Source organism: Pempheris klunzingeri, chromosome 3 (genome assembly GCF_042242105.1).
Source record: "Pempheris klunzingeri isolate RE-2024b chromosome 3, fPemKlu1.hap1, whole genome shotgun sequence".
Classification (NCBI taxonomy): Eukaryota; Metazoa; Chordata; class Actinopteri; order Acropomatiformes; family Pempheridae; genus Pempheris; species Pempheris klunzingeri.
In genome coordinates this window covers 24,653,078-24,671,972 of record NC_092014.1, presented here as the reverse complement: position 1 = coordinate 24,671,972, position 18,895 = coordinate 24,653,078, and the positions used below count along the sequence as shown (strand labels likewise).

General features: G+C 40.2%; 2 protein-coding genes across 2 annotated transcripts; one reads left to right on the top strand and one right to left on the bottom strand.

The window, feature by feature from the left end:
* Nucleotides 1-576: 576 nt before the first annotated feature.
* Nucleotides 577-9,138, bottom strand: LOC139199258 (uncharacterized). Its single transcript, XM_070828304.1, has 6 exons — nucleotides 8,996-9,138; nucleotides 6,221-6,302; nucleotides 6,008-6,118; nucleotides 2,927-2,983; nucleotides 2,318-2,479; nucleotides 577-1,992 (listed from the first exon to the last, which is right to left on the bottom strand). Coding segments are annotated over exons 1-6 (522 nt in total). The 5' UTR covers nucleotides 8,998-9,138; the 3' UTR covers nucleotides 577-1,884.
* A 118-nt stretch (nucleotides 9,139-9,256) lies between these two features.
* Nucleotides 9,257-18,334, top strand: tmem176 (transmembrane protein 176). The gene is made up of 7 exons (XM_070828303.1): nucleotides 9,257-9,362; nucleotides 11,384-11,512; nucleotides 11,838-11,948; nucleotides 12,168-12,224; nucleotides 12,683-12,829; nucleotides 14,320-14,436; nucleotides 17,095-18,334. The coding sequence occupies exons 2-7, from the start codon at nucleotides 11,387-11,389 to the stop codon at nucleotides 17,146-17,148; spliced, it is 612 nt and encodes a 203-aa protein (XP_070684404.1). The 5' UTR covers nucleotides 9,257-9,362; nucleotides 11,384-11,386; the 3' UTR covers nucleotides 17,149-18,334.
* Nucleotides 18,335-18,895: the final 561 nt, after the last annotated feature.

The window sequence follows — 18,895 nt, the reverse complement described above, 5'->3', positions numbered from 1 at the left end:
AGCTTACATAGAAAAACAATAGACTGGGAATTGGTTCATCTATTAGTTTAGATTGTCCATGGGAGGCTGGATTGATTAAAACTACACTTGTAGAGTTTTTGGCAAGTACCGTTCTGATTAAGATACCGTAAAGATAAAATGCTAGCGTACATTATTCCTGTTGCCACTGAGAGGCTGTGGTTTCCTGATGTGATACTGAGAGACTAGTGTGCTGTGTCTTTGTTCTGAGCATCCTGTATGGGTGCCCATGTTGGAACATACAGCTGTAAAAGCACTGCTGGACTGTTTGGCACACAGCATCAGTGTCTGATTCAAAGCAGAGCTCATCAATGACACACCTGTGGACAGTGTCTTCATTTTGGCACTCGTTTGACTGTAAAGACACCAAGAAATCACTATAGTTCAATGAAAACAATGTTAAGCTTAAGTGATCACTACATCAATGCATTTGGTGTCTTAGACAGTTGCCAAGCCATTCATCTGAACAGCTGATGCAGGACAAGCTGCTCTTTGGTTGGCCGTGAACACGTAACACAGCGAGTTGCTAAATTGACATGAGTAAAACAGATGCCCATGTAAGTGCACTCGACCGTATTTATTTCATTTATGGTTTTTGATTTGTTATAAAATAATACACATAAAACATCACACTTAAAAACACAAAAATATGTATATGTTGTGTGCACAGTATGCGCCATGGGGGTAACCAGTAGTGACTGTGAATAAAAGGCTCAGGTAGATCAAAAGATCAAGTAACTGCGATGGTTATATCAATATGCACAGTTGTTTGAATATTTACAATGATGCACTTTTGTTATTTTCTCCCATGTCTATATTTCCCCACCTGAAAATGTTTAACACTTTTACAGACATGTTTTACATGCAAGTATAGATTAGTACAGGCCAAATATATTTCTGGTTTTGTTTTTTCTTTCATCAAAATCCATTTCTTCTGCTGAAATAATTTGGATGACGATCTGGGTTCAAAGGTGTAAACAGCACATCACCGTGTCTGCTGCGGCTCAGAGGTAGAGAGGATCGTCCATCATTCAGAAGATTGCTTGCTCCTCCAGTCCAGATGTTGAGGTGTCCTTAGGCAAGACAGTGAACTTGGGGTGTGTGAGAATTAGTAGTTGCCTCCTAATGGCAGATAGGCAGCCTCCAATCAATGTATGAGTGGTGCGCCAATGAGTGAATGTGAATGTATCAAAACAACTATCTATTCAAGTACAGTCCATTTACCATTTTAACGTAACACAAAGTTATTTGCTTGCCTGTGATTGATATTAGATAAAATCAAAATAAGTTATATGGGGCAACAGTGATATTTTGGACATTACCATATATCATAGAAAGACTACCTAAATAACGATCTCTTATATATTTCTTATTTTCATTTCTTTGTGTGAGACACTGATTGACTGATTGACGTGTGCAAAATATGTATGTATTACACATATACAGTTGTCTGCAATAAGCTGATAATGGTAGCAGCCACGCTCTAATATTAGTGATGATACAAAAATAACATTATTTTCATGCATTCTGTCACTTATGGCAACTAACCAGGCAACCAGGATAGGCTGTATTTCCTTTATCCATTTTTTTCAAAGTTAGTTTGATTGTTGGTGGGTTTATTTCTTAAAATATATATCTGATTTCATCACATATTTATTGACTATTCAGTTATGTGTATTATATACACTATGATGTAGGGACTTTTTTTTATTTATTTGAAAACTCACAATTTCACCAAATCCACAAAAAAGCTACAGGATCAAGACTTTAAAAAATACGTTAGGAAATGATTCTACTGCTCATAGGGAGTAGTTTAGCCACATATATGCATGTGTGTTTCCTCTCTCTCTCTGTCTGTGGTGTGTGTTAGTCTGTTTTGAGTGCTTTGAGGGCGGAGACAGACAGGAGGCTGTGCAGAACCACCGCTCCAGTGTCGTAGAGCAGCAGCAGCAGTGTCACACTCCAACAATAGGCCTGCAGGAGACAAGAAAACACATCATACACTCATCTGCACAGAAGTAACAACAATAATCTACACCATCTATGCTGAATGCTCTAATGAGACAAGCTCAGGACAGGACTTTCCTTATCTTGTATGTCAGGAATCGAGGGCGAGGCCGCAACCTTCTACAGTAGCATTTGTCTCACCTTATCGTTATTACCGTTATTACATCTCATCCGTCTCTCCATCCTGCATAAACTCCACCATTCAGCTTATCTCTAAATCTTATTATGTGTTTTTTTCATTTTACTTTCACTTTGTTATTTAAGAACAGTTGGATTAAAGCAACATACTGACCACCAGGACTTTCCCAGGACACACAAAAGGTCTGTAGGAGCCATGAAACTCGTGCACACACACGCCTTCGTTGTGTACAGTGCTGAGTCTGTAGCAGTAGAGGCAGAAGGCCAGTATTGCCCCCAGCAGGCCAACCACATTACTGCATGCACAACCTCGAAGCTGTGGGGGGGGGGGGCAGTCAAGATCCATCACTGAGCACTTTGAAACACCCAGTACACTGATTATATCGTTGTAAATTCAGGAAGAGCTTTTGTGATTTTACTGTAAATGTTTTATATAATACAAAGTACATTATTATTCATATTATTCTTTTTTTTATCATTACAGTAAAGTCATATTACAATGATTCTGAAAAGGCTAAAACTGACTATGAATATTATCTTATGAAATGGTTGTAATATTGTATGAGTTTGTATTCTTCAGTTGTACAATATTACACTTGAGTTTACAGGTTTTATCATTAAAAATATATATATTTACAGTAACGCGTTGCCCAAAGAAGTTTACAGACTAATTGTTTTCTCTTTTTGCATCATCTGTGTTTTCTAGGATGTTTTAGATGCTGGTTAGATCAAAATCTCCCATGAGCTTATCACATGAACCTACCAGGAGTCTGTTGGGGTTCCTCTCATTGGCCATGGTGAATGATCCTCCTGCCACGATCTGCAAAACACACACACACACACACACACACACACACAGTATTGAACTTTGTATTTCATCATAAGTTCTTTGTTTACATTATATAACTTCATCTAGTTGATACTAAAATATAATTTCCATGCATGAATGGATTTGGATTTTCTGCTTTAAGGCAGAGATGAACATTGTGAATCACATTTTTAGATTCAAATAATTTTATCAAGTTCAAGATCGGTAGTCAGTGACTCTCTTCTTCAAAAAGCAGCATACTGTAATACAGTATGTGTCCATATGTACATCGGAAATGTTATTGGCGGCTTTAATCTGCCGTCCTGTTCATACAGACTGCAACACGATCTCTTCTTAAAAGAGAGGCCAAAAGGCCTTTCAATGTGAATGCTGACGAGACTGATTTTAAAAAACTGTGAATGTATCCTTAAAGCTAAGCAGTTCAAACGCCACCTTGGTAAAGATTTGGTTAGGTTTAGGCAACTAAAACGAACTTGGTTAAGATCATCCTTGGCATAAATCCATCATTCTCTCCTAGTAAGGTCAGTCTGGTGCTGGTTGAACTGCTTTATTTAGTACAGTAGTAGGACTTAAGGTTAATAATTATTTCACTCAACCTCTTTAGAATCCCTCTAACCATTACACAACGGCAGGCATGTGTGTGGCATCCGCAGTCTAATTTTGGACACATACTCTGGTACTTTATCCGTTATTCTTTTGTGCTTGCTGTGCAATCTGTGCAGCTGTTTCATATTCCTGGTAAAATCAATCTACGTCTACGTCTTGACCGTTTCCTCATAAATCCTGTCATGTCAGCAGGATTATTGGGGGTAGTATTTATCACACAAGCTGGCAGACAATTGCTTTTCACGTTACAATAGTGCCACTGTTATGCACATTTTCAGATCTCGCTGCTGTATTTCAATTAGCTGTTTGTTGCCAGTAGTTAACACTTTACATATAAGGAGCTGAGCTGACAGTTGAATGTTGTTGGGGTGATGAGTTACAAAAGTAACGTATTAAAGTAATATATTAGTTCAAGCAGTAAAGTAAAGTAATATTAATATACTACTACTTATTTATACTTATACTACTTGTTGACTATTGGCCTCATGCCTTGTGTGTATTTAGCCAATGGTTTGGCTTCATTCAGTATGCGGATCGTTAGAGAAAACATTGTGTTTTTGGGAAACCTTTACCGTTTCCCTGTCATTCAGTCGGCTATTCCACGCTCTCTTGTCAGCTGTTATCACAGCACACAGATGACAGGAAATAAACGCTCAAACAAACAGCCAATAAGCTCAATTAAGTCGTTAAATCCATTCCTGTATAATAGCAGCTTAGTTAAACCTCTAAAAGTCTATGCACACCTTGTGTAAAAAAAATATAAATGGTAAACTGTCCTTTTTTTCTATTTGTAGAGCAGATCTCTGTGGCGCATATGCACCACTGCTCTCACGCCTGGTATAGCCAGGAAGCGTAGTAGTGTTACAGCAGACGTTCTGTGAATAATCTTCATACGTTACACGTTCAATGTAGCCTGTCTGGAGTTTAACACCTGCTTTGGGCTGCATTCCCAAACAGCCAGACTCTGAAAAGACCAGACCCTGGTGCCACGGTGCTCGTAACGAGCCTCACCATCTGTAATGTAAAGTCCTGCCACTTTTTTACCTTGACATGCCGTGCACATATCTAATGCAGTATGACGTGTGCAGAATATCACCACCTTGTGGTGGGAAATCAGGACAAAGAGCTCTTCTAGCGGTAACTGAGGAGATAACAAAGCCAGAACTCCAGCTAGCTAACGTTAATATTCTTTGATGACATGACCACCAAAAGCCAACAAAATGGAGGAATGTGGGAGATGTGGTAAACCCCAGCACTATGACGAGAAAAAAACGCCCTACATGGAGAAGTACGAGCGATAAATGTCACAAAAAGGGATATTGGGAATGAGCAGGAGATTAGTCCAGAAGACTGGACTGTTAGTCTAACCATAAACTGAACCAAGTAGTGAAAAAGGAAAAGTAGGTTCTGCCAACTAGCCGGGTCAAAGGTGTTTACATCACTGGATGCAGCAAGTGGGTTCTACCAGACCACCCCTGCATGAGCTTAACAGGAGACTCACTGCTTTTATCACCCCCTTTGGGAGGTATGCCTTTGGCCATCTTCCATTTGGGATATCAAGCACTTCAAAATTTTTCCAGAGGAAAATGACAGAAACCTTGACAGGACTTAAGGATACAGAGGTCAGCATGGATGATACTCTGGTAAATGAAAAAACGATGGAAATCCACAACTGGTGCCAAGCAGAAGAGGGGAGGGTACTTTTACATATTTACATGTAAGTTCAAACAGAAACAGGTCCACTTCCTTGGTCACATCATCAATGAGACAGGCATCAGGCCTGACCCAGACAAAGTGACCCTGCCCTACGATGTGACAGAGTTCATAAGCTTCCTGGGGATGGTGAATTATTTGGCCAAGTATGTTGCCATTACATGTTGCCAATAGTAATATTGTAAAATAACTTATTACTCTCAATTGACGGTAACTATTCTGTCCTTCTTTTGCACTATTCTGTATTTTGCACTTTCCGTTGTTTGCACTGTCCATGAGAGCTTCTCATTTCAATTTCGTTGTGCTTCTTGCACAATGACAATAAAAGAATTCTGATTCTGATTCTGAACTAGTAAAAAGTAATTTATTACATTTTGAAAGTAACTTACCCAACACGGTTGCTTGCCAGTAAGGGGAGCTCTAAAGCAAACAGTCTTTGATTGGGTCAGTGACCCCGATGATTCAGTACACTCAGTTCTGTTTGAGGATTGAGTGATAAAGTGCTGCCATATATTTGACCCTTTTCCCTCCATTTCACCAAAAACTCTTAGCAGAGTGCCTTTTTAAAATTTTGCTGATCACTTCATCAGATTTATACATTTCTTTAGAAGATTACAGTTGAAACTGATGGAACTATATATACTATATAATAGTCAGACTAAGAATAAAAAGAAGATAAGAGTAAGAGGTACATACTAAAATTCCTATGACAAGTGGCAATATGAAGATTTTTGGCAGAGCTTGGTCAGCGTAAGCAAGGGGGACTGACAGCAGTATCTGGAACAGCCCAAACAGGATGGTCACCACCTACAAAGACACAGAGATTTTGAATTACGCTCCACTGAATAATCATTTATGGGGAGGTAGACTTCAAATAAAAGTTGACTCCTCTCAGTGTCCTGATCTTACCGCAGCACTTTCAGGGTCAAACCAGGTGGTGAGGCGTTGTAACCTGGGTCCAACTGCTGGCTCCACCTCCTGAGAGGACATCCTACCGCAGAAAAGACACTGAAGTCAGATAAAACAGGAGAACTGATCTGAGGTGCTTTGCACAAACTATTGCACAAACAAGAAACCAATAAAATACAGCTACGTACTTGCTGGTAGTCGCATTTTAAAACATAAACAGCTACTTCAAAAGTATTTACGGTGCTTATTGGTCTTATACTTCCCAAGCTCTTGCAACATCAAATATTTATAGCGTTTTAATAGGAGGAGATTGTGGAATGTCATGACATAGAATAGTTGCTGCTGCTGCCCAGCAGTATGGATGATGTATGATGGATCCTGTGTTGTGTCTCTATAGATATTCTTCTGTAAACAGTACAGTTGCTTGCACAAGGCTTTAAAACAGTACACAGTTCCCTATACATATACTACCGTTCAAAAGTTTGGGGTCACCCAAACAATTTTGTGTTTTCCATGAAAAGTCATACTTTTCATATATTTTTATTTATAATAGAAAATATAGTCAAGACATTGACTAGGTTAGAAATAATGATTATTATTTGAAATAATAATTTTCTCCAAACTTTGCTTTCGTCAAAGAATGCTCCATTTGCAGCAATTACAGCATTGCAGACCTTTGGCATTCTAGCTGTTAATTTGTTGAGGTAATCTGGAGAAATTTCACCCCACGCTTCCAGAAGCCCCTCCCACAAGTTGGATTGGCTTGATGGGCACTTCTTGCGTACCATACGGTCAAGCTGCTCCCACAACAGCTCAATGGGGTTGAGATCTGGGGACTGCGCTGGCCACTCCATTACAGATAGAATACCAGCTGCCTGCTTCTTCCCTAAATAGTTCTTGCATAATTTGGAGGTGTGCTTTGGGTCATTGTCCTGTTGTATAATGGCCATTTTGAGAGTTTAATCGAACCCACAAATGTGATGCTCCAGATACTCAACTAGCTCAAAGGAAGGTCAGTTTTATAGCTTCTCTAACCAGCCAAACTGTTTTCAGGTGTGCTAACATAATTGCACAAGGGTTTTCTAATCATCCTTTAGCCTTCTAACGCAATTAGCAAACACAATGTACCATTAGAGCACTGGAGTGATGGTTGCTGGAAATGGGCCTCTATACACCTATGTAGATATTGCATTAAAAACCAGACATTTGCAGCTAGAATAGTCATTTGCCACATTAACAATGTATAGAGTGTATTTCTGATTAGTTTAATGTTATCTTCATTGAAAAAACAGTGCTTTTCTCTCAAAAATAAGGAAATTTCTAAGTGACCCCAAACTTTTGAACGGTAGTGTATGTGTTCCCTCTGATTTTCCCGACATTACAACACGTGGGATTGATAAAATGAAAAGGTTCATCAAAACTAGTTACTAGGGATCAATCTTTTCTAGGGAAGGAAGACTTGAACTGCATACCATGGTCAGAGAAAAAGAGAGGCAGACTGTACGAGAAGAGAAAAGACGTTAATAGACCCAAAGAACAACAGAGACAGACCACATGATCATGAGGCACTCTGCGGAGGGCAAAGGACAGTGGGAAACCAGTATAACTGGGTGGCATGTGTGCTGTATTTGTGCAAGTGTGTGGAAAGAGTTGAGAAATAGAGAACAAAATGAGGTAGTGAAAGAGAGAAAAAAAAGGAAGAGAGAGAGTGTGTGTTAGCATGTTAGTTCATCAAAACCACATGTCAGAATCCTCTTAGGAAAGACAGGAATGCTGCAGGATGAGAAGCAGATGTGGTAAGAGGAGGGCAGGGAGAGAAAGAAAGAAAGAAAAGAGTGGAGACCGGGGGTGTGTGGATGGGGGCCAAGTAGATGATGAAATCAGCTTACAAGTGGGCGGAATTTTGTCTACTACCACTGTAGAAACAAAGTCGCTTATCTTTCTTCATGTACATATTTGCCCGTTCACTGGTTCACTTGATGTAACTTCACGTAACCACACAGTTATTACTGCGGGCAAAATAAATGGCAATTTACTTGGGATTTACAAGTGGATCTCCCCGTCCTTCACACACATGACCAGCAACATGTTTATCTTCTTAAGTGAGTGTGTCCATACAAGGCAAGAAGGGGAACACAAGGAAAAACCTTTTTGTGTCACAAAGCAGCAGGATTGGCGAGAGCATAAGGAAAAAGAAAGGGCGCAGACAGCTATAGACAGGATGTGTGCTGATACAGACAGAGCGCACACTGACACAGAGTGCATTCATTTATAGACGTTGAGCTTATGAAGCATGATAGACAGCTAACAGACGAGAGTGCATATTGCAGCGTATACTGTAGGTCTCTAGTGCATATGGGTACAGGCAAGGTGCATGCTGGTACAGATGATGGTATACTGTAACACCTTAGGTAGTAGAGAGAGCTGCATTAGGGGTACAGGGCTCACGTGGGCCCATCCAACCTGCATCACTTTTGCTTTTTTCTGACTGTCACTGACCACAGAGACACCACATATTCAGGCTGATGTGGCCATTTGTGACACCATATAATCTTCTCCTCTGGTGATGATGTAAACATGATGATTTGAAGATGGAAGCTTCCTCTTTAACTTCATAGCCAGTGTTCAGCTCAGATGTACCACACAAAAAAAAAACAATAGAAAACGTGACACTAACCCACTTATGGACTCCACGGAACCACTTATTGTCTTCTGGTCAGCTTTCTAGCATTGAAATAATCCAAACAGTGTCAAACGAAGCAGCACGTTACTTACATGGACTGAAAGGTGTTTGCCGGAGCAGAGATGCCTCAGATGACCCTGGATGATACCAGCAGGGTTTGGATGTCACACCGAGGAAACAGTGTTGCCTAATTGTCTTTCAGATGAACTTATAACGGTGAAAAATCCAACAAAATGACTTCTGGGAATGCAAGAAACTAGACAAGGAAGGGAAGGAGGAGCTTTACTGGATCTCTCTCTCTCTCTGTCTCTCTCTCTCTCTCTCCCTCTTTCTATCGCGCTCTAATAAACACATCTCCTCCTGCTAAAGAGAAGTCAGGCAGGCGCATTAAAAATCAGGAGTGGTCGAAAGCAGCCCGGACTTGAAGGAGCATTTATTACCTTGTCTCGAGAGAAAAAGGTAGGAATGAGCCGTTTTGTGCTTTCTAACAGACAGACAACAGCCTGTGAGTCTTGGTACCTCCAAAGTAAGAGGCCTTTGGTGTGAGGACTGTGCCTACAGTCTGTTTAGTCTGTAGGCTAGAATACATTTACAGAGAGGATCTCTTAATAGACTACAACAGAATAAAGGCACACGAAGGTGGGGTTTTTTGTTTTTTTTCTAACAACATAAGACAAATGAGTACGCTGATTACGCAATACGCTTTATTGCGCGTATCGTGCGCGTCAACGTAAAGGGAGCTCTAGACTGTCCGCCGTGCTCACCATCACATCCCTGCACGATGACAGCAACATTGACAGTGCTGAAAAAGGGCTCAGGCCAGGGTGGACAGGGTGTAGTGTGGGATCCATCCCAGAGAAACTCTGGTTTCTGTCCCTATTTGAAACAACTGCCGCAGTAACGTGCTGTGTCACTGGATCACACCACTGCCAACATTGGATTTCGAGTAAAACTGGGATATGTTGCACATCTGCAGCAATGTGTAATGTGCAATTACTCTCATTGGATTGAACATTGGAAAAATAGCAATGCACCATGCATCATGCAGTCCACAACTGACACTGTCAACAAGCTGTCAGAAGTTTCCAGCTCATAGTCTTTAAGGACCATACTGAGGTGTTTTAGCATTTTATTGTAAATCATGTTATTGGCTAGTTTGAAATGCAAACTATTTACAGTGTACAAGGCAGCCACTGGTTTTCCACTCACGGTGACAATTAACAGACTGATGGAAGTTGCTTGCCTTAATGGTGTCATTCCTCACATTACAACATGAAGCCTGCCTTAATGTTTGTCATCTGCCCAAACACTTCAAGACAACAATGTACACAAATGAATGGAAACAAATGGTTGCCCGCAAAGATGGAAAAAAAAACAACCCCGTAGATTTCTAAAAGACAGAATATGATTTGCACAATGATTAGATTAGTATGCATGGTTTAAATGGGCGATGACATGAAGAATTCTGATTCTCAAAGACTATGATTAAATGTAAGATGAGTTTACGTGACAGTGTTTCAGTTTTTGGTAGCTTAATGTTGTTCAGATATTTGATGAGAATCTTAAAGAAATCATCCTTCATTTTTATTTTTTTTTTATTCCCATGCCTTTATGTGTGAGATTCTTCAAAACAAGCAAAGAAACACACGAACAAAACATTTGTATACTTATATATTTGTATACTAGTGTTAACGAAGTCTTACTCACTGCCTCCATATATTGTAAACAGCTGGTCATTATGGTATGTGTCAATACTGTGTGAGCATTTTATCATATTTTACCAAGTGTTACTATAATATTGTTTCAATAATGTCATGTAAATAATGTTGATTTTTATAGTTTAAACCCCATGGCTCCACCCACAGGCTGTGGTTGGACTGATAGTTTTTCATTTTTCCATGAACAATGCCATTTCACTGAGGACAAAACAAACAAACACAAAAACACTCCCTCTGCTGCAAACTAAGCACAGTGTTATACTGTCCTCTGCTGGACAACACTGAACACACTCTTCTTCACTGGAAACTTCACGTCCCTTTGAACATACGCTTTTCATTTAATTATGACGTGGTACATGTGTCCCTATAAAGGCGATACACTTAATAATGGGTATTGTATCTCGTGTTATTTCTTGAGTGATTTGTTATTGAGGCATTAAAAATCTCGGCATACACGATTTCATGAACAACACAAGTGTGACTAATACCATTATTAAGCACTGGATGTAGGTCAGTCAGTTCTATGGCTCTGGTATTATAGTATGGTGTCTGGCATTGTATTTAATGGCTTACTGGGACATTTCGAACGAACAGAGACGTGATTTGTGTTGTTACGCCTGCATTTTACCTGCTGTGACGAGTGTGTGACGTGGGACAGGTCTGCAGCTCACCCAGATCTCCACAGCTGTGTTGGTTTTCGTGTGAACTGGTCTAAAAGACGATCTTGCAGTTTGGAAAAGTGAGCTCTGCTGTCCTGCGCAGGTGATGGCGGTGGAAGTCTCCAGGGATCTGACGGTGCAGGTGCTGGAGGATATCAACATTGTGAAGCTGACCGACAGACAGCAGGCTCTGCGTGCCGCCATCCAGAGAGGAGAGCCCAAATGTCTGGGGGTGAGTCTGCAACGCTGTCTCTCTCTCTCTCTCTCTCTCTCTGAGTGTAGTGAAACTACCACAGGAACGCCACAGAGCTGTAGAGATGATGAGTGGATGCCTTGGGTAAGGTTAGTTTGTTAAAAAGAGCAAGATTTGCTCATATATAAGGAAAAGTGGCACGTGGATCTATTTTTGTACCAGAAACTGGAAGCAGGGGGAGCTGCTAGATTAGCTAAAGTGAAACAATACACCTAAAATAGCAAAGTGTTGTTGTTTACTTCTTGTCACAATGTTGGTTACTGGTAATGGATTTTGTGTGTGTGTGTGTGTGTGTGTGTGCCAGGTGAGTCAGGTGATGCTGGGCCTGATGGTTATGTCCTACTCCATTCCTCTGCACTTCACTGAGGTCACTGAGGTGGTCAGCCTGGGAGTTCCCTGGTGGAGCGGACTGACAGTGAGAGAGAGTCTTATTGTGCTTTTACACCTCTTTTCATTTTGATTCACTGATATCGTGTGTGCTCGTGAAAGAAAAAAAAAAATTTAACGTGAGGTAAGCTGAACAGAGATCTTAATATTGTGATGTGGTGTAGAGTTCCTCTTTGCTGACTGTCTTCCTGTTTTCTGTGTGTGTGTGTGTGTGTGTGTGTGTGTGTTGGTGTATTTGTCCTCCCAGTTCATCACAGCAGGAGTGGTCGCTATCTTCTTGGACAAACAATGCACCATGAAGATTGTGAGAATATATACAACACACACACATACACACACACACACACACACACACACACACACACACACACATACATGCAGCTAAATGGGGTGTGTCCATGCACGGTTGTATACAGACTACCTTTGTCACAAGCTCATTAGTCTCTGCACTATTCCTGGATATGTGATGGGGATCTGGATACATTTAAGTGACCTTCAGGGTGAAAATCAAATGGCTTTAATTTGTTACACAAAAGAAAAACTGAACATATTTGAATCAGCTGCATGTACTACTAATGTATTGTCCCATCGTAGCTGGCTACAGTAAGCACGAAGCAGCAGCCATCACACAGTGCGAGAGAAAGAACCTCTTTTTTAGTCACTGAACAACTCCCTGCAACTGTTCAACACATCCACATACAAGCCCAGTTACTTCTTCTGCCCCCTCTAATGTTTAAAAATGTCCTGGTCTCTGTTTTTCAGCTGCAGGTGTGTTTGATAGTGACCGTGGTCTCCACTGTGCTGTCAGTGGTGGCTGTGATCATCTACTCTGTGGACATCGACAAGAATCCTGAGTTGCCCTGTGTCAAGACGCTGCATGACAACTGTAGCGAGAAATACTACGCCACGGTTGGTATTACCATGCTTTCAAGCAACAACATAGAAAAACTATGAAAATATTGGTGGTGACAGCTTCATTTTGAGGTTGTTTTCACTTTTCAAACTGAGTATCATTGCATGACATGGCATCATATCATTTACGTCTCTCATGCACTAGCAGGAAATCCAGGATTTCACAACACTTCTCCTCGACACTAAACTCTAGTTGAAACATTACTGCCACCTTGTGGCCCGTATCAGTCACTGTATCCATTTTTATTTCAAAATACAACAACCGAAATGATTCCACATTTGTAATATTTGGCCTCTGCTATGTTTAAACTACACAAATAACTACTTAACTTTACATAGTCCTCAAGTGTTAATAGGTTTATGACATACAGTGTTCAGTACAGTACAAGTATATAGCAAAACACTTTTGCTTTTTCAAATATTTAAGTATTTTAAAGCTCTCCATGCTCTTCCATTGGATCTACACAGTGACTCAGACAATTAGTGGACGTGATTATAAAGTAAGCTAAAAATGACTCCAACCAGCAGTAATGCACAGAAGCAGTCATGTGTTTTCTGCAGGAAATCATTCTGGAGTTAATATTTAGCGCTCAACAGTTTGCTAATTTCTGTGGCTCCAAAACCTCACAGAGCCTGTAAACTGTGAGCAGTCACGCATCCTCGCCGCTGATATTTTGACAAACCTGTGGTGGCATACATCATCTGAAAAGTGAGAACCTAAAGACTGACGCGCATAATTGGTGCAAAATTGAACCCCATTTGACCGCTTAAGAGTTGATTGTCAAAAATCCATCCAAAATATCACATTGAGACACCAAAACTGTGAGAAACTGCATAGAAAAATTCATGGTGTGATTTGGTACCAGAAATTCTTATTGTTATTTTTCATTTATTAGGTCTAATGTAATCATTTTTCATGCCTATTTTACATAGTCCAGTATAGTGAGGCGACAAAATGTATTTACTATTACACCAAGTAAAGGACAGCTAATGCAAACCCTGTCAGCAACCGTGACAGGCAGGTAAGACTGTCAGCACATCATGGAGTCAAGCGTGTATTTGAAAGAGGCTCATTGCCCTGGAAGAAATACTAAAAAAGAAAGAAAGACTCCTGACTACAAAGTAAATGCATGCAACTTACTGGAAGTTTAACACTCTACTTTAGTCCATTCATTTCATCATACATCCAAAACGGAAAGGAAAGTCTCTAGAGCCTAGAACAAAAACAGTTCCTTTATGTATGCATGTATGAGAACAATGTTTTTTCTTTTCTTTTTTTACTTTAAGTACTGTCCCAGGTCTGGTCTTGATGTCAGTTGCAGGATGTCAGTTGCCTCTGCAGGATGGTCTGATTGTGTGAAGTCACGCCAACACAGCTTTATCTATACATTTAAATCAATGAACTTCACTGAACTTCTTCTGTGACGCTTACATGTAACTGGGGATCAGACAAATTCACTAGTGCTGCTGTGTGTCTTTTCCAACAGAGGCTGAGCAGAGGACTGAAGTCATCCCTCCTTCTCTTCACTCTGGCCCAGACAGCCATCTCTGCCATCCTGTGCTTCCTCCTCTTCAGACAGAGACGCAGCTTCGGACACTATGCCGTAAGATTCGAACACCTTCTCTTCATGAGCAAAGACTTGAGTGTTGACATTATTGACTTTTATTACTGTATTTAATCAGTGCGGTCCCCTTTTCAGTTTGGTGGAGGCTTCTTGCTCTATTCACTTGGTCCACATGTTGTTTTTACTCATATTTCCGCATAGCGTGCCATGGCTAATACTCCCGCTGAGGTGAGAAGGATATCTGAACCCTGCAATCAAACGTGGTTCAGGCTGCCTTAAAGAGCTTCTGACCCACCTGAAAGAATGTCTGTAGTCCCACCAGAGTGCCAGACTACATTATGAACATGCTTACGGAACTGTAGCACACTAATATCTGGCTTTCAGCAAATAACGGTTTGACAAGGCTCTATTCATGCATGAAACATGCCAAAGGATTTATGTCACTGTCTTGTGGCAGTTGCTATGCCGTTGAAGGAAAAACTAGCTGACACCGTTTTAGTTTTAGTGCACTTTGACTTCTTCGAACTTCTAGCTGACGGCACAACATGGCTTGAAGACATGTGGCTCAACTAAAGTGAAGTGTGTGAGTTGCAGTCATCACCACGGTGATCTGGACTCTTCCTCCTCAGGAATTTACTGTTAACTAAACCATGAGGACTATACCTGGGTAATGTGAAAAGATGAATGCACCTACCTAATCAACATGAATAATCCGGCTGCGTCCATACATGGGATGATAAAGATTAACCAAATAAAGTAGTGGCCTGCTATGTTTATTTCTTCTTTAGCACTGTCAAAGTGTCTTTAATGGCTTTCATTCTGACTTACTGCGTCGGCATTTGAAGACCCATTTAGTTAAAACCTTAGTTTAGAAGTTTAGAAGAGAAAGCCAATATCTAAAATCCCTGAATCTCCTCAGTATCTCACCACAGCTGTAGACTAGAAATAAAACATCCATATGACATTTGGTTTAGCCACTAACACACTTATAGTATATAAGTTATATATAAAGATTTTGAAGACAAGATACCAAATTCTCAAGACAAGATACCACCTCATTTCCCATAAATAACTTGAACAAAATGTCCAAAAAAGGAGTGTTGAGCATCTCAAGCTTTGCAAAGTCTGTTGTGAGTCAGAGCAGTCACAATAAAAGTCTTGTAAAAGAGTGGTCACTGACCAGCTTCTCTGTTGGGACTCGCCTCAGTATCTTCAAACTCAACAATGTGCTCATTGTTTTAGTAGGCAGTTGGATCACTTCCTTTTCCTACTGAGCTGAAATGAACTCTGTTCGAGAAAGCAAAACATCCTTCTCTATGGTCAGTCTCCTGCTGACTGGTTTTAATATGAGAAACCTGCAAAAGGTTCTCAAATATGATCTTGATAGCTGCATACATGTGTGATGATCCAAGTACAAAAACTTGTGTCCGCTGGCCTTCTGGCCGGATTTGCAGGGTTGTCTACATCCAGAGCTCCAGTGTGTACTGAGCAGTGGTTCCGTGGATTTAGTCAGTGGTTTCTGCTCCCTCCTTACTGTCAAACACTAAAACCTTTAGTTTGCCTTTTTATCTTTCAGGCCACCCTCAGCTTTGCACCAAGCTTAACATTAGAGCAGGCAAACACACTGTTCAATCCATTGCTTGCACTTTTGCTCTTTTGGAAAGGCTATAACAGAAAAGACACAAACCCTTGTATGGTAAATGGTAAATGGGCTGTATTTGTATAGCACCTTTCAAGTTATTTCAACTACTCAAAGCGCTTTTACATGACGTCCTCATTCACCCATTCACACTTCATTCATACAGGAGGAATCTAATTTTTGCTTCACCAGATGTGCAGTGCCTGGTTAAATATGTTTCCTGGAACTTTATAAAACAAAAACAAAACACACACACACACACACACACACACACACACACACACACACACACACACACACACACACACACACACACACACACACACACACAAATAAAATAAGAATATGGTAATAGTGTTCTTGTTGCGGGACACGAGGCAGGCATGGACCCAAATGTAGAATTTCAAGGAGAGTTTATTAATAGTAAACAAAGCAAAAAACCAAAAATCACCACAAGGGGAAAAACATGGAACAAAGGCAATCCAAAAAACCCAAAATCACCACAAGGGGAAAAGTTACTCTCTGAGGCAGTGTGGCAGGAAGCTGGAGACCGATCGGTAACACTCTCTGGGATCATGTGGGAAAACAGTTCGACAAGGAGTGAGAGTGAGGCCAGCTTAAAAAGGGGAGTCCTAATGGGCTGATTACTGTCAGGTGTGTCCTGCTGCCTCTGTGGTGGTCGGCTCCGCCCCTGCCACACTCCAGCACTGCAACACAAAACACACATAACCATGACAGTTCTATTGGTTCCATTTAATTGACAGCAGTGTACCCTCAAGAGTCTCAGGAGATCAATAAATACAGGTTCTTTCCAAACCAACTAATAATACAAATCAGTCATCCACTGGAGCTGTGTGCAAGTTTAGAGACCACCTCTTCCAATGGGATACATCTCAAGACTGAACACAATACTTCACTATGAGCAGACATTGCAGTCGCATGTAATTTTTCAGCGCACCTGAATGCATCTTTCTGATATAGGAAGAAGAGTAAAGTTGTCCAAAATGTGGATGATGACGTGCATGTTGATGTTCTTTTTCTGTTTTGTTTTTTTACAGTCTCTCACTGATTCATCAAGCCCCGCAGCACTCATATCCTCTGACCTGAACTGATCAATCACTGGACCAGTAGTCTTTGAGGTGATGAATCACTTTTCATCACCTGGTGTTCAGACTAGATTTGTATATCTATTTGTATCTATGACGTATCCACTGTGCTACCTAACATGTCACAAACTGAGAAGCATCTGTTTTCAAATTGGTTATTATGAATCAGGACCTTGATATTAGAATATTGGAACACTTCAGCCAAATGATTCAAAACTTCAATGAACAACATAACTGTAAACAAAGAAATAAAACCAGTAAGTCTTAAACATCGGCATAATGGCTCAAATATGACACTTCAACGAATGAAACGGAGACGGAGAAAACATACACCATTAGACAAAGGGATTGAAACCACAACAACTCACTTTTCTGGCCATGAAATGTGAAAATGCATGTAACGCTTTAGATTACAGTCGTACATTACAACGTACAGCATTACTCTGCAGTTACGGTGTACTAATACGGTACGAACAAGGAGGAATAAAGGGTTAACAATTCAGGATTTGTATCATTTTTTATTACTACTGGGTTGTTACAGGGTATTTATATGACCCACAGAGCAATAATCTGGATGTTTGGTACGAACCTAGAGAGAATTTACACCGTAGTTATTTGACTACTCGGCAACTATTCTATTACTAATGCAGGGTACATTATAACCATAAATCTGAGCAAAAATCTTGACATTTTAGGGAAGCTGGAGTTATGGTTTCGACATCACTTATTAATACTAATGTGATTTTATTGCAGAATTACTTTATTACCAACAAACATGCAAACTATGGAAGACTGGGGCCAATTGTAACGAGTAGCAATTGTAACATATGAAATTGCACCAATCAGAAACAAGGATGAACCATGAAACTCATGTTGCACATGGTCTGCCATAGTTTATTTATTATGTAGTTTGTGGCATAGCATGGTGGTTGGTCTTTTGCCTGTCAATCTGGGGACCTGGGCTCAGAGGGGAGAAATCCCCATGCTTTAGATTACAGCATACATACTCTGTCACCCTGTAACTAAATGTAACAAGGGGAAAACTATCACCTCATACATAACCTTGTGTGTAACTGAAGAGAATGATATTAATATGGTTTGTTTTGACTTAACTGGCTTAAAACATACAAGAACAAACTTAAGTACCTGCACTGTTTGCTGTCAGAAGAGTACATTAACCATTTATAAGTGCTGTGATTCATACCTTATGTTTTATGTTGCTATTGTTATACACTGTTGCCCATAAAGTTGGAATAAAATGTTTTTTACCTCTTCTCATGAAATGATTGTGACAATGTGATTTATTCTTGATAAATAAAGTGTATATCTTCTCAACTTTATTGATCAAACTCTTCCAAACATATCACAGTGAAACTGTGAACACTTATTCCAACTTTATGGGCAACAGTGTATTCATTTCCTGAGATGAAAGTCGACCATGCACAAAAACTTCCCTGAAACTTTTGCTCAGATTTATGGTCATACTTTACACTGTATTAGTAATAGAAGAGGCACCCTTTAGACGAATAACTAGAGGGCATATTCTCCCTAAATCCATCCCAAATGCCAAGATTATTGCTCATTAGGTCAAACATACCCTTTAATAGTAGAATAGGTACCCAGTAGTAACTACAGTATAAGTTCTCTGTAAGTTTCTGAATTGTTATCCCCTTATTCCATAACCTCACATCTTGTTTTCCAGTATCTACATATATGCATTGGTGTGTACTGTACTGGTACACCATACAAAAGA

Coding starts and splice junctions, on each gene's coding strand:
- LOC139199258 (XM_070828304.1), bottom strand. Junction 2,480..2,926: donor GGAACCCCAACAGACTCCTG/GTAGGTTCATGT, acceptor CCCCCCCCACAG/CTTCGAGGTTGTGCATGCAG. Junction 1,993..2,317: donor GTCCTGGGAAAGTCCTGGTG/GTCAGTATGTTG, acceptor TGTCTCCTGCAG/GCCTATTGTTGGAGTGTGAC.
- tmem176 (XM_070828303.1), top strand. CDS start 11,387: ATGGCGGTGGAAGTCTCCAGGGATCTGACGGTGCAGGTGCTGGAGGAT. Junction 12,830..14,319: donor GCGAGAAATACTACGCCACG/GTTGGTATTACC, acceptor CTTTTCCAACAG/AGGCTGAGCAGAGGACTGAA. Junction 14,437..17,094: donor GCAGCTTCGGACACTATGCC/GTAAGATTCGAA, acceptor GTTTTTTTACAG/TCTCTCACTGATTCATCAAG.